Genomic DNA, 20,022 nt, shown 5'->3' with positions numbered 1-20,022 from the left:
TTGTTGTTGTTTTTTCCTTTGTACAGAAAATGCTGAGAGCAGCAACGATCTTTGCCCTCGTGGCCCTCGTGGCGGCCGAGCAGGCCAGCTACGAGAACTTCAAGGTCCTCCGAATCACCCCGAGGAACAACCGGCAGCTGGAACTCCTCGGCGAGCTCGAAAACCACGAGAAATCGGTGTGTATACACATTATTTCCTACACCCCCGTTAATGAGATGAAAAAAAAAAAAAAAGAAAGAAAAAAAAAATACTCACTCTCGGCTATCAGTTGGAGTTCTGGCGGGGCCCCAGCTACGTGGACCACCCGGTGGACCTGATGGTCCCGCCGAGCAAAGGCTCCCAGATCACCGAGTACCTGGACGTCCACGAGCTCGAGCACGAGGTATACATAGACAACGTGCAGAGTCTGATAGACGGCGAGAAGCTCCGGTCGATCGGTCGCTACTCAACCGCGAGTGGGTACGACTTTGAGAGCTACAAGACCATCGAGGAGATCCACGGGTACCTGGCACACCTCGCCGACAAGCACCCCGACAAGGTGGAGCCGATAGTGGCCGGCAAGAGCTACGAGGGCCGGGAGCTAAGGGGCGTGATGATCAGCCACGGGCCCAACAGATCGGCCATATTCATCGAGGCCGGGATCCACGCGAGGGAGTGGATCACACCGGCAACCGCCACCTACGTCGCCAACGCCCTGCTCAACAGCCAGGACCCCGACGTCAGGGGGCTCGCCGAAGCCTACGACTGGTAACAACCTATACATACAACGTCCATTTTTTACCCCCAAGTTAATAACATAACAAGCGTGTGTGTGTGTGTGTGTGTGTGCAGGTACATCGTGCCCTCCGTCAATCCCGATGGATACGTCTACACCCACAAATACGTAAGCTCTCACTCCTACTTACCCCATTCTCTTGTGTACATGTGATTTTAAAATGCATTGTGGCTGTAGGATCGGCTGTGGCGGAAGACGCGCTCGGGGAAGAGCGACTTTTGCAAGGGAGTCGACGCTAACCGGAACTGGGACTACAAGTGGATGGGTAAGCCGTAAACAATAAAAAAAAAAAAAAAAAAAAAAAAAAAAAAGAAAAATATATGAAGACTATATGCGTGGTTGGTTACAGTGGCGGGTGCTAGTAATCAGGCGTGCAAGGAAACGTACGCGGGTAAGCACCCCTTCTCGGAGATCGAGATGAAAACCCTGTCCGAGTACCTAAAGTCCGTGAGCCACAGGGTATTTGCGTACATATCGTTCCACAGTTACTCCCAGCTGCTCCTCTTCCCCTACGGACACACCACTGCCCACCTGGAGAACTACGACGAGCTGGTGAGTTTTCTGCAATTCTCTAGTCCTAGTGTGCGACTGTCTCGTTTATGATTGTGGTGTGTTTTCAGTACGCCATCAGCGCCAAGGCGGTCAATTCTCTTTCCAGGAGGTACGGCACCAAGTACTCCTACGGCAACATCGCCGAGACCATATGTACGTGTTTTCTCTTCGTCTACTCTTGACTGACCATGTTCGTGTGCGTGTGTGTATAATATGTGTATTTACTCGGTTCCAGACAAAGCTAGCGGCAGCTCGATAGACTACGCGAAGGGTGCCCTCAAGATACCTCTGGCCTTTACGTACGAGTTCCGGGACAAGGGGCGTCATGGTTTCTTACTCCCGGCGGATCAGATCGTGCCCAACAGCGAGGAGGTGCTCGACTCGCTCGTCGCCATGTTCAACGAGGCCAAGAAAATCGGCTACCCCAAGCCTTAAATTATTTTTGTTGTTGTTGTTTTTTTTTTTTTATTTACTCGTGTTATGAATATTTAAGCTAAATACAGTAATTTAAAGTCTACTGTGGTGCCATTTTTCCGATCGGTGCCTGTATTTTGATCCAACCATATCCTGCAATAATCCGATTGTGCGTTTATGATCGTTTTCGTGTGCTGGTAATACTCTGAAAAATAAGTGTATATATAATACGTGGTTGTTTGGGGGCATGTCATGTGACGTTCACTTGAAATTTTACTTACCGATTGCTATACATTTTTCGATCATTACATTGTTTTTGTTTCGTAGCTGCTCAGCGAGCAAAAAAAAAAAAAAAACTCTTGCCTGGATACAAAGACAACGTTCATCTTTTCTCAAGGTGCTTTGTCTCCTTCTGATATTTGAGCCGTACTTTGACATTTTCTGAAAATAGTCTGTAAATAAGTGTTTTTACCATTTTCCTATCTAAATCTCAGGCCACCTCGCAATATGCTGTAGTCAATAGCAACGATATACACCAAGTTGGCTGTGACGAATATGTTTTACAATATTGTAGAGCGAACAAAAAAAAAAAAAGGAAAAAAGAAGAAGAAATGCAGTCACGTACAACGAAGACTCGGGACAAAAGTAAAACAGCCGCAACGAGGAGTAGAGTCAAGTGGCTGTTGTGTTTTCTTCTCGCGATTTTCGTCCCCTTTTACCAACGTCGCTAATGAACACGCCGACGTTCTCACCCCTTTCTAGTTTTGCGACAATGTTCGTGATGACGTTTTTTTTTTTTTTTTTTTTTTTTTTTCATTTTTTTTTGGTGTCGTCGCGTCGAGGCACAAGTACCTCAGACGAGGGCAGCGTGTAGGGGAGTTGAAAACGTCGTCGTTTCAGTGCACGCTCCACAAGATGACGACCAAAAAATGGATCTCGATACGAAATCAAGCCAAACAAATTATCACAGAGTTGGCTGGATCTGCAGTTTTGCTCCAGTAGATACTGGAATCTTGCAAACTTTCCAGGAGCAGTCGTCTCGCGGAAGAGGAAAACTTTTTTGATTGAGCGTCGAGTCACCGCCTAATACCCATTTTCCTTCGATTTCCTCGCGGACCGACTTCCACCACACGCGTTTCTTCGTCCAACTTCATTTTGGCCTACATTTTTTTTTCGCCCACCTCGATTCCATACTTTTGAGAGTGGAACTGAAGTTTTTTTTTTTTTTTTCTCTCTCGTGGTAAATGATACAACTCGGCGATGGTGGACAGCACAAGGATACCCGTTTGACCTACAATGTGCCCGGTGGCACCTCGATCGCTCTATCGATTTCGCGGGCAATGGTAAGTCCATCCGACGCACGTACACGCACTTGATAAACTTTCAACCACTCGGCTCGCGCGCGTAGAATGGTAATGTATACACTTGCGCAAATCGCTGCTGATAAGCGAATAGGGAAAAAAAAAAAAAAACGATAAAAGTACCTTTCTCGGTGATTTTTTTTTTTTTTTTTTTTTCCATCGCGAGAAGTTTTGTTGGCTGGTTGCTACACGTGTACACAACATTGACGCTGCGCGCGAAAAAAGGGAGCCGATGCTTACAATCCGAGGATTTAGTGTCACCGGAAGTGGCGGGATTTAAAATTCGTATCGCTCGGCGGGTGGGCTACCCGCAGCTATCCGGCGGAAATTTGAAAAGCGAAGCTCCGCGCGCACCGTTTCACATTTTGCGTCTCGTATATGTAGCTTGGTGTCGGTGAAAAATAAATTTTTTCGAAAAACGTGTTTCGTTGATGTGTCGTTTTCAGCCGATCGATTTTGATGATTCCGAACTTACGTAAAAGCTTCGGTTTTATCGATTTTGTTTGTCATTTCAATTTTCCTGGTCAATTCAACGCGCGTGTTTGATCTGCTTGAGGGATAAATTATTCGACCCGCGAGGCCTCAAACAAGACTATATACGCTTGGATACTTTATTTGGACTTGGAACACGTGATCTGGTATATTTGAGGAAAAACAAAGGTGGAGTAAAAGTATACGAAACAACGCAAATATTGGGTAATTTAGACATCATTTGCAGGTGATGGTGAGGAGATTTTTATCGAGAGAGCCATAGGGGAGTATAGGATTAGAAATCGGTAAAGTAACAAAGAAATCAAGTATACTTATAAGTAGATAGTTGGGTTTAGAGGGTAGAAATAAAGACGCATTGCAAATTGAAATTGTACATAAAGACGATTTTTATTTTTAAATACTTCTTGGACACCAATACTTTTTTGTGATGTGTATCTCTCGCACACACACTTTCACACTCCACACCTGACCGTTTCCATCTTTATCTTCTTGCGTGTGCACCATTCAATCGCGCAGCCTATGTTTCCTGTTTTTTTTTTGCTTTTTTTTTAAAAAAAAAGAAAAAAAGCTCATGTTGCATTACAATATTTGCAAACATGTATAAAAAAAATTCAATGAGCAATGCTAAAATCGTTAAAAAAAAATCTTTTTTACATCGTGTCGCTTTTCCAGCTTACGATTTTTTAAAAAAGCTTAAAAGGACGGGTCTGAAATTAAATAACACGAATTCAATTACGTGTATATAATAAAAGTCATTTTTTTTTAATGCACGCGTTAGCTCGACCAAACCATTACAATGTCTCAATCCCGCAAGAATCACTCACACACACGCAATATAATAATCGGCTTTCGCTAATAATCTTTGTGTTTCTGGTTCTTCTCGTCACTTTCATCTCATTTGGAAAAACCGCGATATACATATTAAGAGCGGCGGAACGCAAGCAACAATATATACACATGAAAAAGCGCCATTTTTTTTTGTTATTTTGCTTCATTTAAATTACGTTTGAATCCTCTTCACTTCATTACCATTTTCTTTTTTTTTTCTTTTTTTTTCTTTTTTCTTTTTTTTACTGCGACCGAGCGTCGCGCGAGAGACGTGGGAGATCGTTTATTACTAATATTATTATTATTGTTATTTTTTTTTTTTCATTTTCGCTCTTAACATTGTGCTCTTTTATTCTTTCGGTTTTAAATATATATACGAATTGACTGATTTTTCAAAATCTTCGCATATACAATGATTTTCGGAGGCTTCTTTTCCCCTTGTCACATTATTTCTTATTAGTATTGACACTTTTAGGCGACCTGGAAACTCGGCTTTTTTTTCTTTTCTTTATTGTATACGATATTATTTATGTTATTTAGTTATGTGTAAAAAATTGAAAAATTTGCTTCGAAAAACGGAAAAAGGTTATCATTATTATTATATAAAATGCACCTTGGAAAAATGGCAGCCCTCGCAAATATTTTACACGTGTCTTCATGTTATTCATCGTTATTATTTTAGTTTACTTTTGTGTCGCTTAAGAGCCTACTTACAATCTAAATACGAAAATCTCGGCAACAGTACAATATTGCAACATTGAATCGATTACTTGTTTTTGTTTTTTTTTTCGATACATTAAAAAAATTTTCTCACTCCACTCCACTACCAAAACGTATCGTGATCGGGTACAAAACAAAGACTTGTATGATCGCACTGATATGCAACATTTCACGTTTGCATAAATACATTTGTGACAATTAGGGTTTTACTGAAAAAAAAAAAAACACAAGCGAAATGCAAGTATATGTTAAATTATACAAGTTACATTACCGAAAAATTGTACGATGCAAGAGCCCACAGTTATACAATGATAAAACGTTGTGTATAAAGAACATACGTCTCCCCTGGATCCTCGAGTATCTTCTTCGCACATAAATTTAATTGAATATATATATACACATAAATTTGTTCTCTCTCGCTCATTCGCACACAATACATTTTTCGCACCCAACTCCCGCATCATCTTCACTGCCGTTATCACCTCATTTTAACAAAATTTCCCAGTGCACTCGCGCTCTCTCTCTCTCTCTCGTCGCTTGTTTTTTTTTCTCTTTGTTTTTCATCGTTTTCTTGCTTCTTTGTTTATTTATACAGAGACGGAAAAAAGTGCGTTTTTTGCTCGATTTTTCAAAAGTTATTCAATGGTCGCCTAAAAATTTTCGCTCGTCGAACGAATCCGCTTGATCACGGTTTTTTTTTTTTTTTTTTTTTTTTTTTTTTCACGTCCTTTGGTACTAAACAACCGTTCCACTATGAATTCGTGTATATTTTTCCTTATCAATAATTATTGATTATATCGTTACAGGCTATAAAAAGTTAAAAGTGACAGGTTTTCTTTGTGCGATTGGTATTGTTGAATAAATTTCGTCCATCAAAGTCCGAAAGACTCCGGAGGCCCACATTGCATTGGCATTACTTACAAAACGTGTAATTAGTTTCGTTGTAATGTGATATATTAATGGCAATGAAACGTCAAGTTCGTGTTGCGCGAAAAATAGCAGTCACCTTCAAGTTTTTGGCACCAAAACCGACTCGCTGACATAAAACTGAAAATCGAAACACCAGCAATTCACTAGATGAAAATTTTAGATTGTAAAAACACGCGCGCGCACTCTACGACGCTCGCAAATCTTTCGGACTCATCAAAGACCCAATTCAAAGCGGAACAGCCTCGCACCAAGTTCGCGATCCTCGATTCCCAAAAAACGCCTCCTTCGTCGTTTTCAAAAAGTATTTAGGCCCACACATTGATGCATTTTAAGAAAAAGACGCCGATCTCACGGCCGTTTAGGAATAGAGAAACATACAATACAAATATACGAAGATACGCCTTCATTGTTATCCTCCTCGTATGCGTCTCTTGATTACTTTTTATTTTTTTTTTTTTTTTCTATTTTACTTATTTTTTTTTTTTTTTTTTAGAAAAAACAAGCCAAAGGCCCTCACTACAAGTATCTCTTAGCTTCTCTCGCGAAAAAATGTGTATCACTTGTACAAAAAGCATCTGACTTCGAGGTTCCTCCAAAATCTCGTCGCTTATTTTACGCGCGGGTAGGTTATTTTATTTATTTGCTTAGCTAGTCTCTCGCTTTGCTTAAAGAAGCCGAGTAAAATCACATGGGTTATTTATTATGATCGTTAAATTAAAACGTAGCAGTGAATGATTGATTTTTTAATACAATTTTTTTGTTCAACTCGTCGTGTATTTTGGTATTTTTTCAATAACAAAGAAAAGTCTCGTGCGTTTAAAATGTATTGGAAAATTAAAATAAAATGGATGAAATAACTTAAAATAATATTTTTACAATTGTTAATTAAAATCACTAACGTTGTTCTTTGCTTAAAAAGTATATGTATAAAGTTTTTTTTTTTTTTTTTCTTAAATAAATGTTACCGCCAAAAGTAGCACTAACATATCAGTCGATAAAAAAAGAAATATACACATCATCCACGTGCGACTTATTAATTCGTATGAACAAAATCAATTTGTACAATTCTTAAATATAAAATATATATATATTCATTTATTTGTATTAATTCAAACTAAGGATGCTAAAATAAATTACGGCAGGAAAAAAAACGATTCCCTTGTTTTATTACGCGCTATAAAAAAAAAAAAAAAAAAAAAAAAAAAAAAAAAAAAAAAAAAAAAAAAAAAAAAAAAAAAAAAAACAATCATATAATCCTCGAAAAAATTATTTTATACGACCGTCAATGATAATTACCTAACTAAGGGTTGTTGCTTTGAGATAAAAATTAAAATTACGACAAAAAAAAATAATAACACGTTCATAGAATAAAGATTCCTGCCCGCACACGGTTTCGGGGACGGAAAGAAATAAAAACAAAAAATAAATCAGTTTGCTATGGTCTCGGATTCTTCCCCTCGGATATATCCTTCTCTCCTTAAGCAATCTTACCACGAAGATTCAGCCCAGCTCTGTCGTACGTATGGGTATATATCATATATATACGAAAATGGATGATGTTTGTTGTATCCTCCTTCCCCCCGGAAAATCCTATAGATATATATGAAAAAAAACACCTGCGCGGGACTCGATCCTCTCTTAGGCTCTTGCTTGCTATTATTCTTATTAGTGTGTTACACTTATATTTTATTTGTATTTATTAATCATCCTCCAACAGCTTCCGACACTTAATAAATTGTGTAAACGTTACGTACGAATGTATAAAATCCGCGGAGGTCTACCGGCAGTCGCTGAATATTACACTTACGTCTGGCTCCCTTTATCGTTAATATTGTTCATGAAAAACGTTTTTCTTTTTTTTTATTATTAAATTTTTTTTTTTTTTATTTATTTATTTATTCAATATATGCTTGTGCTTGCTCTTGGTATCATCTTGGTGTAAAACACTGTAGAAACACGAACAAAAAATATCCGCTAGGGAAGTTAATGTGCCTTCCCTATTTTTCAATGGCACGAAGAATTTTCGTGCACCTATATATCGTATTAAACGTGATATACAAATCTTCAAAGTGAGAATGCACCAAAAAAATATTTATTTAAATTCGTTGTAGTCCTTCTTATTATTTATTAACGATTATTTCCTCGAGAATAGGGGAGGGACGAAACTCAATACAACGACATTTAACTAAATATTTTTTGCCATGGCTTCCTTGACTAATTCAAGTACTTGTAAAAGAACACAAAAAGGAGATTAGAAAGGGACGGACCGTCAAATAATAAAATATTAAAAGCGAGAGGGCTGTGGGGGGGGACTAATTGTCGCATCTTCACACGTAACGATTATTATTTTGTTTTCTCTTAATACTCCTTAGGTACGTATGACTTACTAGCGAGTATACAAACGCTTCTTCACTTACGTTCGCTCTTTTTCGTAATAGATGAAGAGTGGGAATGCTCGGATTTAGGATTTTTTTTTTTTTTTTTTTTCGACATGGCACTAACTAACCGTGGAATGATTATGGCGCGATATTCTTTCCGTTTCATCGAAAGTATAACAATTAAGCGTCGCTTCAATCCTACATCTTTTGTTTACTCGTTCCTCTTTCACTTCATCATCTTAAGAAGCTTTCACGTTAAAAATCGTTAGTGTCTCACATTGGATCATTGTAATTTCTCATTTCTTTCATCACGAATATTATTTTTCGTCTCTTCTTCTTTTGGTATAATTCATCGTATTATACACATAAAATACCGAGTGAATGAAGCCAACCAACACAATCCAATCGGTATATGGAGTAGTTATCGGGCACCCATCCAATTAATAACAATTCTATTGACTGAATCACGCCAGCTGATAAATATTTATATACACACATGTATTTGTATATATTTAAAATGCTACCTAAAAATCTTTTACTCTCGACAGACGATGAGCTAAAAGTACACCTGATAAAAATCCACTGTCATCTTTTTCTTCCTCATTGATTATAAAATAAAAAAAAAAAAAAAATGAGGTAAAACTGTTTTTTTGGTACAATAACCCTGCCTTATAAGTCTCACATGGAAAGAAAAAACTTAGCAGGACGGTTAAAAAAATATAATAAAATATTTGTTTCGCACGTGAGATAAAAACATCGAACGAAATACGTTTAAAACATTACAGACTAAGTTTCTGTTCTAACTCAAAACCTTTTGGTTGGGTCATTTTGTAGGGAGATGGTTATACCAAGAAAAACAATATTTGGGTGAAAAAAAAATCAAGTAACCTAAACCATGACGATGGCCTCCTTGCCGCAGAAGAGGAATGGGTACTGATCAATCATCGTCTGGACCACGTCTTCGAGGTAAGGCCTCATCGCCTCGAACTTTCCAAGATCCTCAAAGGTAATTGGTAACAACGTCGGCCACCAGCAAATCGCCAAATTTTTGCTGTCCATACTGTTCAGTTTGCAGTTCTCGGCCACTCTGAAAGATAAAAAAAAAAGTGAAGTGAGAATAAAATCACTTTCCTCGTAAATAAAAATCACTTTTAAAACTGCATGTGTTAAAATACTCACTTGACAAAGTGCTGGAATACAAATTTTAGAACGTCAAAGTTGACAACGTTGAGTTTGTTCAGCATCATGCGTAGAGCCAGCAGCCTGCCGCTTCGATCTAGAAACGCAGCAGTCGCAGAGGAAAGTGGAGAAACAAAACGTTATTTGCGACATCGAAAGCCAACGAGCGCGCCAAGTTCATAATTAAGGTGGTGGATACGTGAATGAAAAAATAAACAACTACACTATTCGATTTTTTTTTTTTTTATATATTTTGATGCATATCTACCGCCTTAAGTACGTGTTTGAAATAACAACTAAATTAAAGAAAACCAACCTTCCATATTCATGCATGTCGCGGACATCGGTTTGCTGATACCACGTGCACCTTTTCATATAAAAAAAAAAGAACAAAACGACAATTGTCAAAATAAATCTTTGCTAGTTGATTTTAATGTATGCATTAAAAAAAAAAAGAAAAAGTGCGAAATTAAACAGCACTCTGCTAATTAAGAAAATAATATCTAAAATATTGCAGCGCAGCCTAGATAATTACTTTGTATAAATAAAAGAATAATCATTCAATAATGAGATGAGTAAAAAAAAAGCGTGCCTTGTAAAAACAACAACTTACCCGATATATCCTCAAGCTGGCTCATACTATCTTTATCGATAAGGGGTGGTAGCCTCTTTGAGAAGAAATCTTTCAGTGCCGTGGCAACGGCGTTAACAGGAATGTCCAAAGAGTGTATGTCTACGTTGCCATCTACGAAATATCACTTTTTAGTATCCATCGACCGGATTACTTTGTATCATTTAAATCAACGAAACGCGAAAATTATTTACCTTCTTCAAACTTTTGGAACAACAATTCGACGTGGGCGCGATTACCAGGCACCCTGTATATACCCTCGGAATCGAGCCCTTCATCCTCGATAAATCTAACGCACTTCTCGAGGAACAACGGAATGGGATTCGTATCACTTTGAGCAAAATCTTCGATCAGCGTTTGAGACATAGGCTGAAGCGCCATGTTAATGTTACCACCGCCCGAGGCCTGCTTAGTCTGCTTCGTTTTTTCTTGCTTCTTTTTCTCACGCTCGCGCTCTTTTTCCGCGTGCTTCTTTAATTTCTCCTCTTTCAGTCTGCGTTTCTCTATTTTCTCGTCTTCTTTGGCCTTTTGTTTGTCCCGTTTCCGCGTCAATTTATCTTGTCCATCCTTGCTCTTGGTAAGTAGACCAAAACTTGGTGAATTGATTTCACGGGGGGACGACACGTCTAAACTAGATTCATCATCGGGTAGGAAGTTGTTCTCGCCCGTGAGGCCTCGCTGTTTTGCTGACATCGTGCTGAACATTTCTTGAGTTACGTGTTTCAGGTTGAATGGATGCTGGAGACTTGAGGCCAAGTGCTGGGGTGGCAGAGAATTACCGAATTTATTTTTGCGTGGATTCGTCGTCGGGGCCACCGGATACTGCTTCGCATGCTGTTTGCTTCGAGATCTAGATTGCTCCTGGTCGCTTGACTCCGAACTGTCTGGAGTTTCACTCGACACTGTAAATTTCAAAATGACAATTTAAATATCTGTAACTTCAAACTATTAAGCGTTTTCAAGTTTACCTCGCTCAGTGGAATCAACTCGCCAGCTTTTATCGTCTTTTACACTGTAATTAAGACCGATAATACCATCGGTAAGTGGCCCGCCTCCTCCTGATATGCCGGACAACGACGGCACCTTGGGAGTCGCGACCGGTATGGCGGTTCGCTTTTTACGCGTGCGTTTGTGCGACGAGATCTTTTTATTGTTTAGTTTTCCCAATGCCTCTGCTATCCTTTGGCGCTCCAATGAACTCCACTCAGAGTCTGAATCACTATAGGCCGTCGAGGGAGAGTCTGAAATAAATTTTCAAACATTAATTACCAGTTTTTTCTTTCAATCATTTGTGCAAAGACACTTACAAGGGTGGCCCTTATCTTTTCTGTGTCGCATTTTTGATTTATTATTCAGAGAATCGTGTACCAGGGTGTACACATAGTCCCCATCGTAGTGGGAATATAGATTTGGTACAACATCTTTGACCTGGACGAGGACAATTATAAAATTTAACACAACACCGTTCATAAAAAAAAAAAAAAAAAAAAAAAAAAAAAAAAACCATTCAAACAAGTTTAAACTCACTTGTGCGTATTCAGAGCCAAGATCAACCATCTCGGGTGTAGCCAAGGGCGCATGTCCCAGACTCATTTTGCCATGCTCATCCTTTTCCCCAATAGCCATACGCGATATCACTTCCGACACGTTGGCGAAATCTTTAGAATTGATTTTACCGGGCTGCTGTTTTATGAGAGTTTGGCTGTTTCCCTTGGGTCTAGACTTAGTCTGGGGTATGTTGCGTCTACCCGTTGTGAAAGCGCGATGAGAGTAACTGTTTGTCACACCGTCCTGTTGCTGCTGCTGGTGCATGAAGGTGTCTTTCACCCAGCCTGAAACCGTGCGAAAGTGCTTCATTGCTTTTCGCATGGCAGGGGAGAAAGAAAAACAAATGTTTGTTGTAGTATCGTTTGACAAGTATTGGCTTTGGCATTTATGTTAAGTGATTTATGATGCATCAAATGGTTTGATTATTGAAATAAAGAATTTTACGCTATGTCGTACCAGACAGCTTGCTAGTGATGTCGCCACCTCGACCGTAGTCCCGATCTCGTTCTTCGCGATGATAGTCAACTTGGCTGTAAATATCGCTATCGTCGCTTGGAGTCGCCCGATTGTCGACAAAATGCTCGTTCAGGCCACCTTCGCCCAATTCACCGTCGGGCGTCAACTGTTCGTACGATTCTGAGCCACTTCTGAAAGTTACCGACATACTACTTCACGTTAGACGAGGGAGATTACAGTAAAGTTCAAAAAGACAGAGGAACCATATTGTCAAAGATAGGAGAGTCCAAGGAAAAATGAAAGTTAAAAGACAAGAGAGTACTAACTTACCCGTCATCGGGTGTTTGCAGGTGGTAGCTTTCGTGCCGAGGTGGTGGCATAGGATGCAGAGCTGAATATTCGAGAGTGCCTTCACCACTGTCATTGAGATTCCCAGGTTCTTCCATATTAAAAGCCTGCTCGATCTCTGGCTTTTTGTCCCACACCTCCTTGAAGAATGGCGTATAGAAGGCCGCTAATAAAAACACATTGATTTTTTTAAATCGAATATTGTCACATGAAATTAGACGGAGTGGAAATGATGTACTTTTTTGTTGGCAGGATGATGACGAGGTCATAAAGTGAGCCTGAAGCTTATCAGCCGTGGCATTTCCTTCGGTAATAAGATGATGGCTTAGGTCATTTGTAAAAAATGCATTAGCACCTCCGCTGTCGGTCACTGCCATTATCTGAATCGGCAGGTTTGGAATGTTGTGCGAAAAAGCGCTGCAAGATGAAATGATGAGCGATATAGAAAAACCAAACTAGGAATCAAAGATAATTAGTCCATGTAATGCGAACGTACTTTAACGTGGCCAAGGAAGCTTTTCTTTTGGTAGAATAAACAAGTATGAAACCGTGCACGAGCTCATCTCTAAAAGCATTTGCCCCGTGAAAACTCGATATCGTGACCTCGACGCGACGCTTCGAGTCACCGAGGAAAGTTTCCAAAACAATAGAGCGCTCGCTACTCAGGAAACAACACTGATGGCTCAACAATGGAGCGAGCACGTTCTCAACCGAATATGGGTCCCCGCAGAACATACACATGATTATTCTGGAAAATTATGAAAAACCATTTTTGTAACATTGTGAAACGAGAGTATTTCGAAAAGTGTAATTTACCTGATATCTGGTTCCAAGCACTCTATGACGCTTTGGTAAATATTAAGAAAACCAGCTCTATGGTTGATCGCTTGGACGAGCTGTTGAAGAGCTTCTTTAACCAACGACGATGGGAATCTCTTATCCTGTTCAAGATCTTCGAGGGCTACGTCAATAAATGGACATTGCAGACTGAAACAAGCATTTATATAGATGTGCAGTCCTCAAAGCCTTAGAATTATTATTATTTTTTTTTTTATTTTACAAGTAGTTACCTGTCGGACAGGTTTTGCCCTTCCTCCCGAAGCCTCATGGCTTCGAGCTCGTCAGTGTGCGAATCCGGAACGAACAGAATAACAATCGGCAAACCCTGGAAGGGTAGTCGATCTTCTTGTTCTAAATTCGAGAGCAACGTCTTCTCCAACGAAGAACGGACGTACTCATACGTCTCTTCGTTCGAGTATATGCAAAAGGAACCATGAGGCAGAAAGTCGGAGGTGGTAAAGGAATTGTGGGGCAGTCCGACGTCGCCGTCGATCACGCGGTAACCTAGTGTGTACAATTGGCAGTCGATTTCCACCTCGTCGTCCTCAGTCTGGGAGCGAATCTCACGAGCGAACTCCTCGCTCAACCCACTACCACCCAATATCACAAGATTAAGTTGGTTGTTTTCTGAACTCAATTGCCACTGACTGCTGTGATTCCACGAGGACGGCCTGTGAGCTTTGGTTCCCAAGATTCGTTCGATCAACGGATCCATGCAATTGGGAAAGGCTGGACAGTGCTCGCGGATAGGACAATGGACAAAGCCTAAATGCTGAAAGAGCATTAACTTTCTGTCTTGATCTAATCTATCCAGGGCTTTGTACCTGAAAATTAAAAAAAAATAATGTCAATCCACACTACTTACCGTTATTCGATGTACTTAAGTGACGATTTACCTGAAATCGTCGATTAGAGCGTCGATAATTTCTTTGATGTCATCTTGTGTGATTGTGCCAGTGGGAGCAATACTTTTGTAATGATAAAACAAATCGGCGTGCTCCAATAATAATTCCTGAAAATTGTGCTTGGCTTTCTCGATAATTTCTTTTTGATGCTGATCATAAATTTCTTGGCAATCGTGTTGTGACAGTGCCTCGAAGCACTCACGTCCCATGAATAGCACCCGCACCTCGGATAATTGCTTGCCAGGAGTAACGTAACCTGTCTCTTCGAGTAGTTGCTTGAACTGTTTTTTCCACCTACGATGAACAAAAATGTCATGCTTTTAAACTATTTTTCGCTGTGAAAGAGCTTTTTAAAATTTTTTTTTTTTTCTCAAAAACATTTACTTGGTTACCCCGTGATTGATTGTCATGTGCATGATTTTTGAATTATAAGTGTATGTACATGTATGTATGTGTGTTATTGCAGTAAATATAAAATTAAACTAAAAAAAAAAAAATTAATTTGTCATACTATGTAACTGATCCAAGCCAAACACATAAGCCCCCAGTGCAGGAAGAAAAGTTTGAAGGTACTAACAACTAATAGCGATAAATTAGCGTGTAGTTACCTTTTTGGAAGTCTTCAAAAGAAAGACGCCACCCAGAATAAAGCAAAAGCATTAGTATGCTGCAAATATAATCCTTTGCCAGCAAAATAACTTTTAATTACATCAAACGAGAAAATTTCGAGGAAAGGTGTACTAATAAATTTAATCGTTTGACTTTCAGCCATAATAAATTCAATAAAACCAATGGTTAGTAAAAGCTACAGCACACCCTAGTATCTACGCGTAAACACTATGTGCGCATTAAAATAAGATTCGCTTCAATTTCTATTGTTTATAGCACCTAGTAAGGAAAAATCAATGACTACTCACTCAAGTCGCCGTTGCTCTTGCTGCAATGCATTTACATGATTCTTAAATACTGTCTCAGCCTCGGGCGTCTCTAATACATCGTACGGTATTTTTGATGTATTGTTCTCGCCAAAATCGTAATCAATCCAAGGTATGTCTTCTGGACACTCATAAAAGTAACGATCAAAGTCAGGATGTTCTTTGATGAACTGTTGGACGTTTGACCATTCCCTGCAACAACAAAAAATTTAATTTTTACACAGGGCTCAAAAAAAAAATCACTCCAAAAAACTATTATTTACTCGTTAATTAAATTTGCAGGATCCGGACTAATCTCGTGCAAAATGTCGGGCAACAATTCAAGGTAGCCTGATATCTTTTTAGCCACTTGCTCATCCTTGAGTTTTTTTATATGCCGGCGGAATAGCCGCTGCGTAGCGTCTATACCGAATAGATCGACGAACGTCGTAAACTCCCTGTGTTGAGCAAGCTTTTTTGACGCCTGGGACCAGATTGCTCGATAATCCTGTACGTGAATGCGTATGAGCCTCTGAAGCGATTCTGTTGATGCATCCATGAGCTCTTTGCGCTGACGTGCTGCTTCAGTGAACGGTAAAATCTGTTGAGAGTACAAACAAAAATCAATACTTCAATTTTTACAATTGGTCGTATACACAAAATGTTTCATTGAGAGTTTGAAACGTACCTTTGTGCGCAACTTTGTTTTATCGACGAACTGAGCTATAGTCATGAAAGCGAGATCTACGTTAATATTCTCGTGCGCGGATGTCTCGACCATCAGAATCGAGCCTTTATATTCCTTCCTCATGACCAGCTTTTCAGCTTCCTTGACGTACTGCTCATTTGCGTCGTCGTTCTTTGTCGTCACCAAAACGATCGGCTTCTTTGTTTTCATGAGGTTGTTCAAAATGTTCACCACATAATCAATCTGTTTTTCCACCGACCTATTGGGCACGGCGCTCACGTCAAACACACACAAGAAGCCGTCGATATTCAATTTGCCATCGGGAAGAACTTTCTGCTCGTATTCTTTCTCGATACCCAACTGATTCTTGCAGATGTACATGAGCTTCTCGGCGCTCGTAATTTTAGTGGCAGCACAGCGCTTGTAATACGGCTCCATCTTCCCACCTTTGAACGGTTGGAATGACGAGTCATCAATGAACTCTGTATGCTCAATGACTTGGAACGAATAATCTGTCGAACCGTCCTCCATTGGCTTCACGACTTCACCCCAATATAAAAAGTGGTCATTGTTCACTACCCGACCACTGAAGTCAGACTGTAAAAAACCAATTTCCATAAGTAAAATGAAGACAATAAAAATTTTTTCAAGTAAATGGATCATCAGAGAGAATTATACCTGTGACAGTACAGATATGTGATCTACACTGTAGTCGTCACTATGTGAGCGCATGAAGCGATTACACAGGCAGGACTTGCCAACGCCTACGGAGCCTTCGTTGCCAGACAATCCGACCACCGCAACGTTGATGCTCTTCAAGTTCTCGTTCTTGCGAGCCATTTTTATCAACTGCTCCTTTCGAGCTAATGCTACTTTCCAATGATCTAAACTCAGGCTCGATGTTCAGTAGACACTTTTGCATTTCACTTCGGTGGCTCCTGGATTTCGCTGACTTTGGATATCATTGCTGCGTTGCTCTAAAACGAAAAACGAAAGAAGAAATTTTTTGTTTTTTTCAAAAGAGCATAATCAAAACGGTTTCCAACCCACCTTTCAGAGCTTTACTGACTTTTTTTGGTAACATTTTGTCTGTCACATAAGGCTGAACTTAATAATGACATCACAGTCAAGTTAAGCTAAACATTTCAGTGGAGTACAAAAATTACTTGTAAAGTACAAATATTACTTTAGAGTTTATATCACATTCAGTTGCAAAGAATATTATTTGATATTCTTGAGCACAGCAATGTTTTTCTTCTAAAATGGCACTGGGTATCTGAAAATAAACAAACGTATGATGTAACAATTTATAATGATACTGCAATGTTACACTAAATTCTATAGACTTATATAGTTGTTTTATCATCAAATCTTTTGTCAAATATTTATTGGCTCGTAAAGGCTATTTTAATGCTTAAAGTCTACTGTGTTGAGTTATAAAATTCGCTAATGATGTCCTGTCTGAGTCAATCAAAATTTAATTTGTGTACAAGAGTAAATGCTTGAAGAAAAAAAATCAATGTACCACAATGTTTAGAATATATTTACACGTGTTAAAAAGTATTGTCAGAAACTATGTTTAACCAGCAGCAATTAGCAAATGCCTCTTAAATGTTCACCTTCACACCTGAAAAATTTCACACTTCAAGCTATATCTACGTCATGAGTCATGCTCTTTAAAACTCAAAACCAACAATGTTGACTATACCTTGCAGATCGTTTTTATATCATCAAAAAAAAAAGTTAAAATATTTTACGAAATTATAAACCATGTTAACAACAGAACATATACCCATGACAGAACTTTCAAGGTGTCATCTCACAAACAAAAAAACAAACAAACACAAAATGGCATCAAAGAAGTGTCATTAAAGTAAAAATTAACTTTTGGAAAATCCTACCTGGTTATTAATCATAAAAATGCCTCTTAATCACCATTCACGAGTACCATGCATGTAATTCATAGAGCAGGACTGAATGAACCTGGTGCATTCGTCGTTGTTCTCTCTGTCGCAATCGCACACATACCACCCCGGTACCCCCCGATCAATCATCTCCACGGCACACGTAAATAGACGCCCCGAAGCACGTCGTCTAGTCCCAAGAAAAACACACACCATTCGCCTGCCCAGGAGTCTGGACTTCTGGAGTTGGCTTGTACTACAAAAAACCTACACGCTCAAAAGACACAGACAGCACCACCCACACACACATCCCCCGCAAAGTCGAGAAAATCCTCCGAGACACACAAAGGATATCTGTACAACTCTCGTCGTCCTCCTCCTCGACTCCTCGGTCCTCACCTTTTGTTCATCAAGATTCCTCAGCGCGCATCAGCACAAAAACTCTCCAGCCCCATCCGCTTGCGCAGCACACAGGCAGTTGGCTCTCATATCCCGGCCAGCAACCCTATATAGGTGCGATGTAACCCCCAAAGGGGTTGAAGACTTCCTGCCAGAGTAGCCTAGCTGTAGCGTCGCGCTTGATACACACATAGACACATTTTCGCGTACGCGCAGATAAATATATACGCGTGACACCGGCGCTTTCACTATCGCACGGGCTCTCTCAGGATGTTATATGCAGCGCAGCAGCCAAGCCCCCCCGGAGAGCTACACCGCGGTTATATACTAAACGGCTCGTCTCTGCGACCTTATGTTGACGATAAGTAAAATGTCACTCCGATGATAAAAAAAAAAAAAAAAAAAAACAACACTCTGACTCACACTGTTTTCAACGTAGGTATACGTAACTTTTTATACATAACATAAAACGATAAGGTCGCTTTCGTTATTCCAATGTTCAATTTTTAGTTGGTTGGTGGATTTTTATGCGAATAAAAAGACTCGGGTAATTCTTTCGCGGATCAAACACTTTACGTGCACCTACCCCCAATCAGCCCCCAATACGTCAAGTCGCGAAGAACAAACACTGACTGTCTCGCCGAGGAGCCATCTTTGATGTGTGCGGGGTATGTACTATATATATATATATATATACACCTCTCCCCCAGCCCCCTAACCGCGACAGCTCGAACTACCGTGGTGTCCTTGTTGCTCCTTCGTGGGTAAGAGGAAAAACACGGGGGGGGGGGAGATTACACACGATTTTCTCTGATATGGGCTCTCTGAAAAACGTTTACTCGAGTGTAATTTTTTATTAACTGTTTGACTTTGTTAATCATAATATGTGAATGCAAATCCTTACTTTTTGGAGTTACATGTTGTTATGTATTCTGCAAACAAACAAAAATTTCTTGCAATTTCATCAAGTTTTGGTACGTATAAAAGTTATGAGAGCATACATTTCATTTGTTAGAATGATGTGATATAAACGGATGAAAAAAATAAATGGGTAAACAAATGAGGCTTTTTTTTGCAGCTGACGAATTTTTAGTTGCCACTCGAATCAAAACAATAATGTTTTTTAAACACTTGGTAAGTATGGTTTTTTTTTTTTTTTCTATAATCACAGTAGTCGGTAGTGGTGTTTATCGCACTGTCCAATGTTTAACGTGGTGCAAATGATTTTTCTCCGCCTGTCCGTTTACCCATTGTTTTAAAACGTTGTTGATGTAAAGAAAAAGCCTCAATGCGATCTCATTCCAAGAAATTGAACAAAAAAAGACATGTAGCTTAATTACGAATAGGTCGAATGTATATATAAATCATCAAAACGTTTATCATAAATGATTGTGCACGTTAATGTGTTTACGTCCAAGTTAAGCCTCCGTCTCCCTAAATATATGTATCGATCCTCCAAAGAATGCGACGTAATTTCCTCTATTGCGTCGCGCACACGTCCCATATACTCGTTGTTCTTCTTCTAGATCTCCGCTCCTCCGCTGTTGTAATATTTCATAACACACACCATATCGAAGTATAACACAATTGGATTGATTTTTCAATGTACATTATTATCAGTAAATAGTAACCATTGTTTATTAAAGTAAGAAAAAAAACTTTAATTTTGCTACTCAGTGACGTGTAAAACAAAGAAAAAAAAAAAAAAAAGAAAGGATATGACATACAGTTTAGGGCGTTTGTCAACAAAACATGAATCG

At 39.4% G+C, this 20,022-nt stretch overlaps 2 protein-coding genes across 3 annotated transcripts; one reads left to right on the top strand and one right to left on the bottom strand.

The window, feature by feature from the left end:
- Window positions 1-29: 29 nt before the first annotated feature.
- Window positions 30-1,785, top strand: LOC106646358 (zinc carboxypeptidase-like). Its single transcript, XM_023392026.2, has 7 exons — window positions 30-176; window positions 269-747; window positions 832-883; window positions 953-1,040; window positions 1,125-1,327; window positions 1,396-1,480; window positions 1,563-1,785. The coding sequence occupies exons 1-7, from the start codon at window positions 30-32 to the stop codon at window positions 1,760-1,762; spliced, it is 1,254 nt and encodes a 417-aa protein (XP_023247794.2). The 3' UTR covers window positions 1,763-1,785.
- Window positions 1,786-7,196: 5,411 nt separating this feature from the next.
- Window positions 7,197-18,560, bottom strand: RhoGAPp190 (Rho GTPase-activating protein 190). 2 transcript variants are annotated; one of them, XM_014357510.2, is made up of 22 exons: window positions 18,263-18,560; window positions 17,010-17,235; window positions 16,638-16,936; window positions 15,960-16,556; window positions 15,556-15,872; window positions 15,275-15,484; window positions 14,966-14,977; window positions 14,349-14,651; window positions 13,683-14,276; window positions 13,429-13,599; window positions 13,109-13,360; window positions 12,851-13,029; window positions 12,595-12,778; window positions 12,265-12,473; window positions 11,788-12,092; window positions 11,568-11,688; window positions 11,229-11,501; window positions 10,455-11,162; window positions 10,243-10,374; window positions 9,946-9,996; window positions 9,630-9,726; window positions 7,197-9,537 (listed from the first exon to the last, which is right to left on the bottom strand). In XM_014357510.2, the coding sequence occupies exons 3-22, from the start codon at window positions 16,797-16,799 to the stop codon at window positions 9,339-9,341; spliced, it is 5,076 nt and encodes a 1,691-aa protein (XP_014212996.2). In that variant the 5' UTR covers window positions 16,800-16,936; window positions 17,010-17,235; window positions 18,263-18,560; the 3' UTR covers window positions 7,197-9,338. The 2 variants fall into 2 exon arrangements, with proteins under 2 accessions (XP_014212996.2, XP_089451652.1); XM_089595526.1 differs by lacking the exon at window positions 14,966-14,977 and having other exon boundaries at window positions 11,788-12,119; window positions 12,265-12,455.
- Between the last annotated feature and the right edge of the window lie 1,462 nt (window positions 18,561-20,022).

This window comes from Copidosoma floridanum, unplaced genomic scaffold, assembly GCF_036245765.1.
Source record: "Copidosoma floridanum isolate Cflo_tuat_1 unplaced genomic scaffold, Cflo_Japanese_pri ptg000025l, whole genome shotgun sequence".
Lineage (NCBI taxonomy): Eukaryota > Metazoa > Arthropoda > Insecta > Hymenoptera > Encyrtidae > Copidosoma > Copidosoma floridanum.
This window is presented reverse-complemented; position numbering and strand designations above follow the sequence as displayed.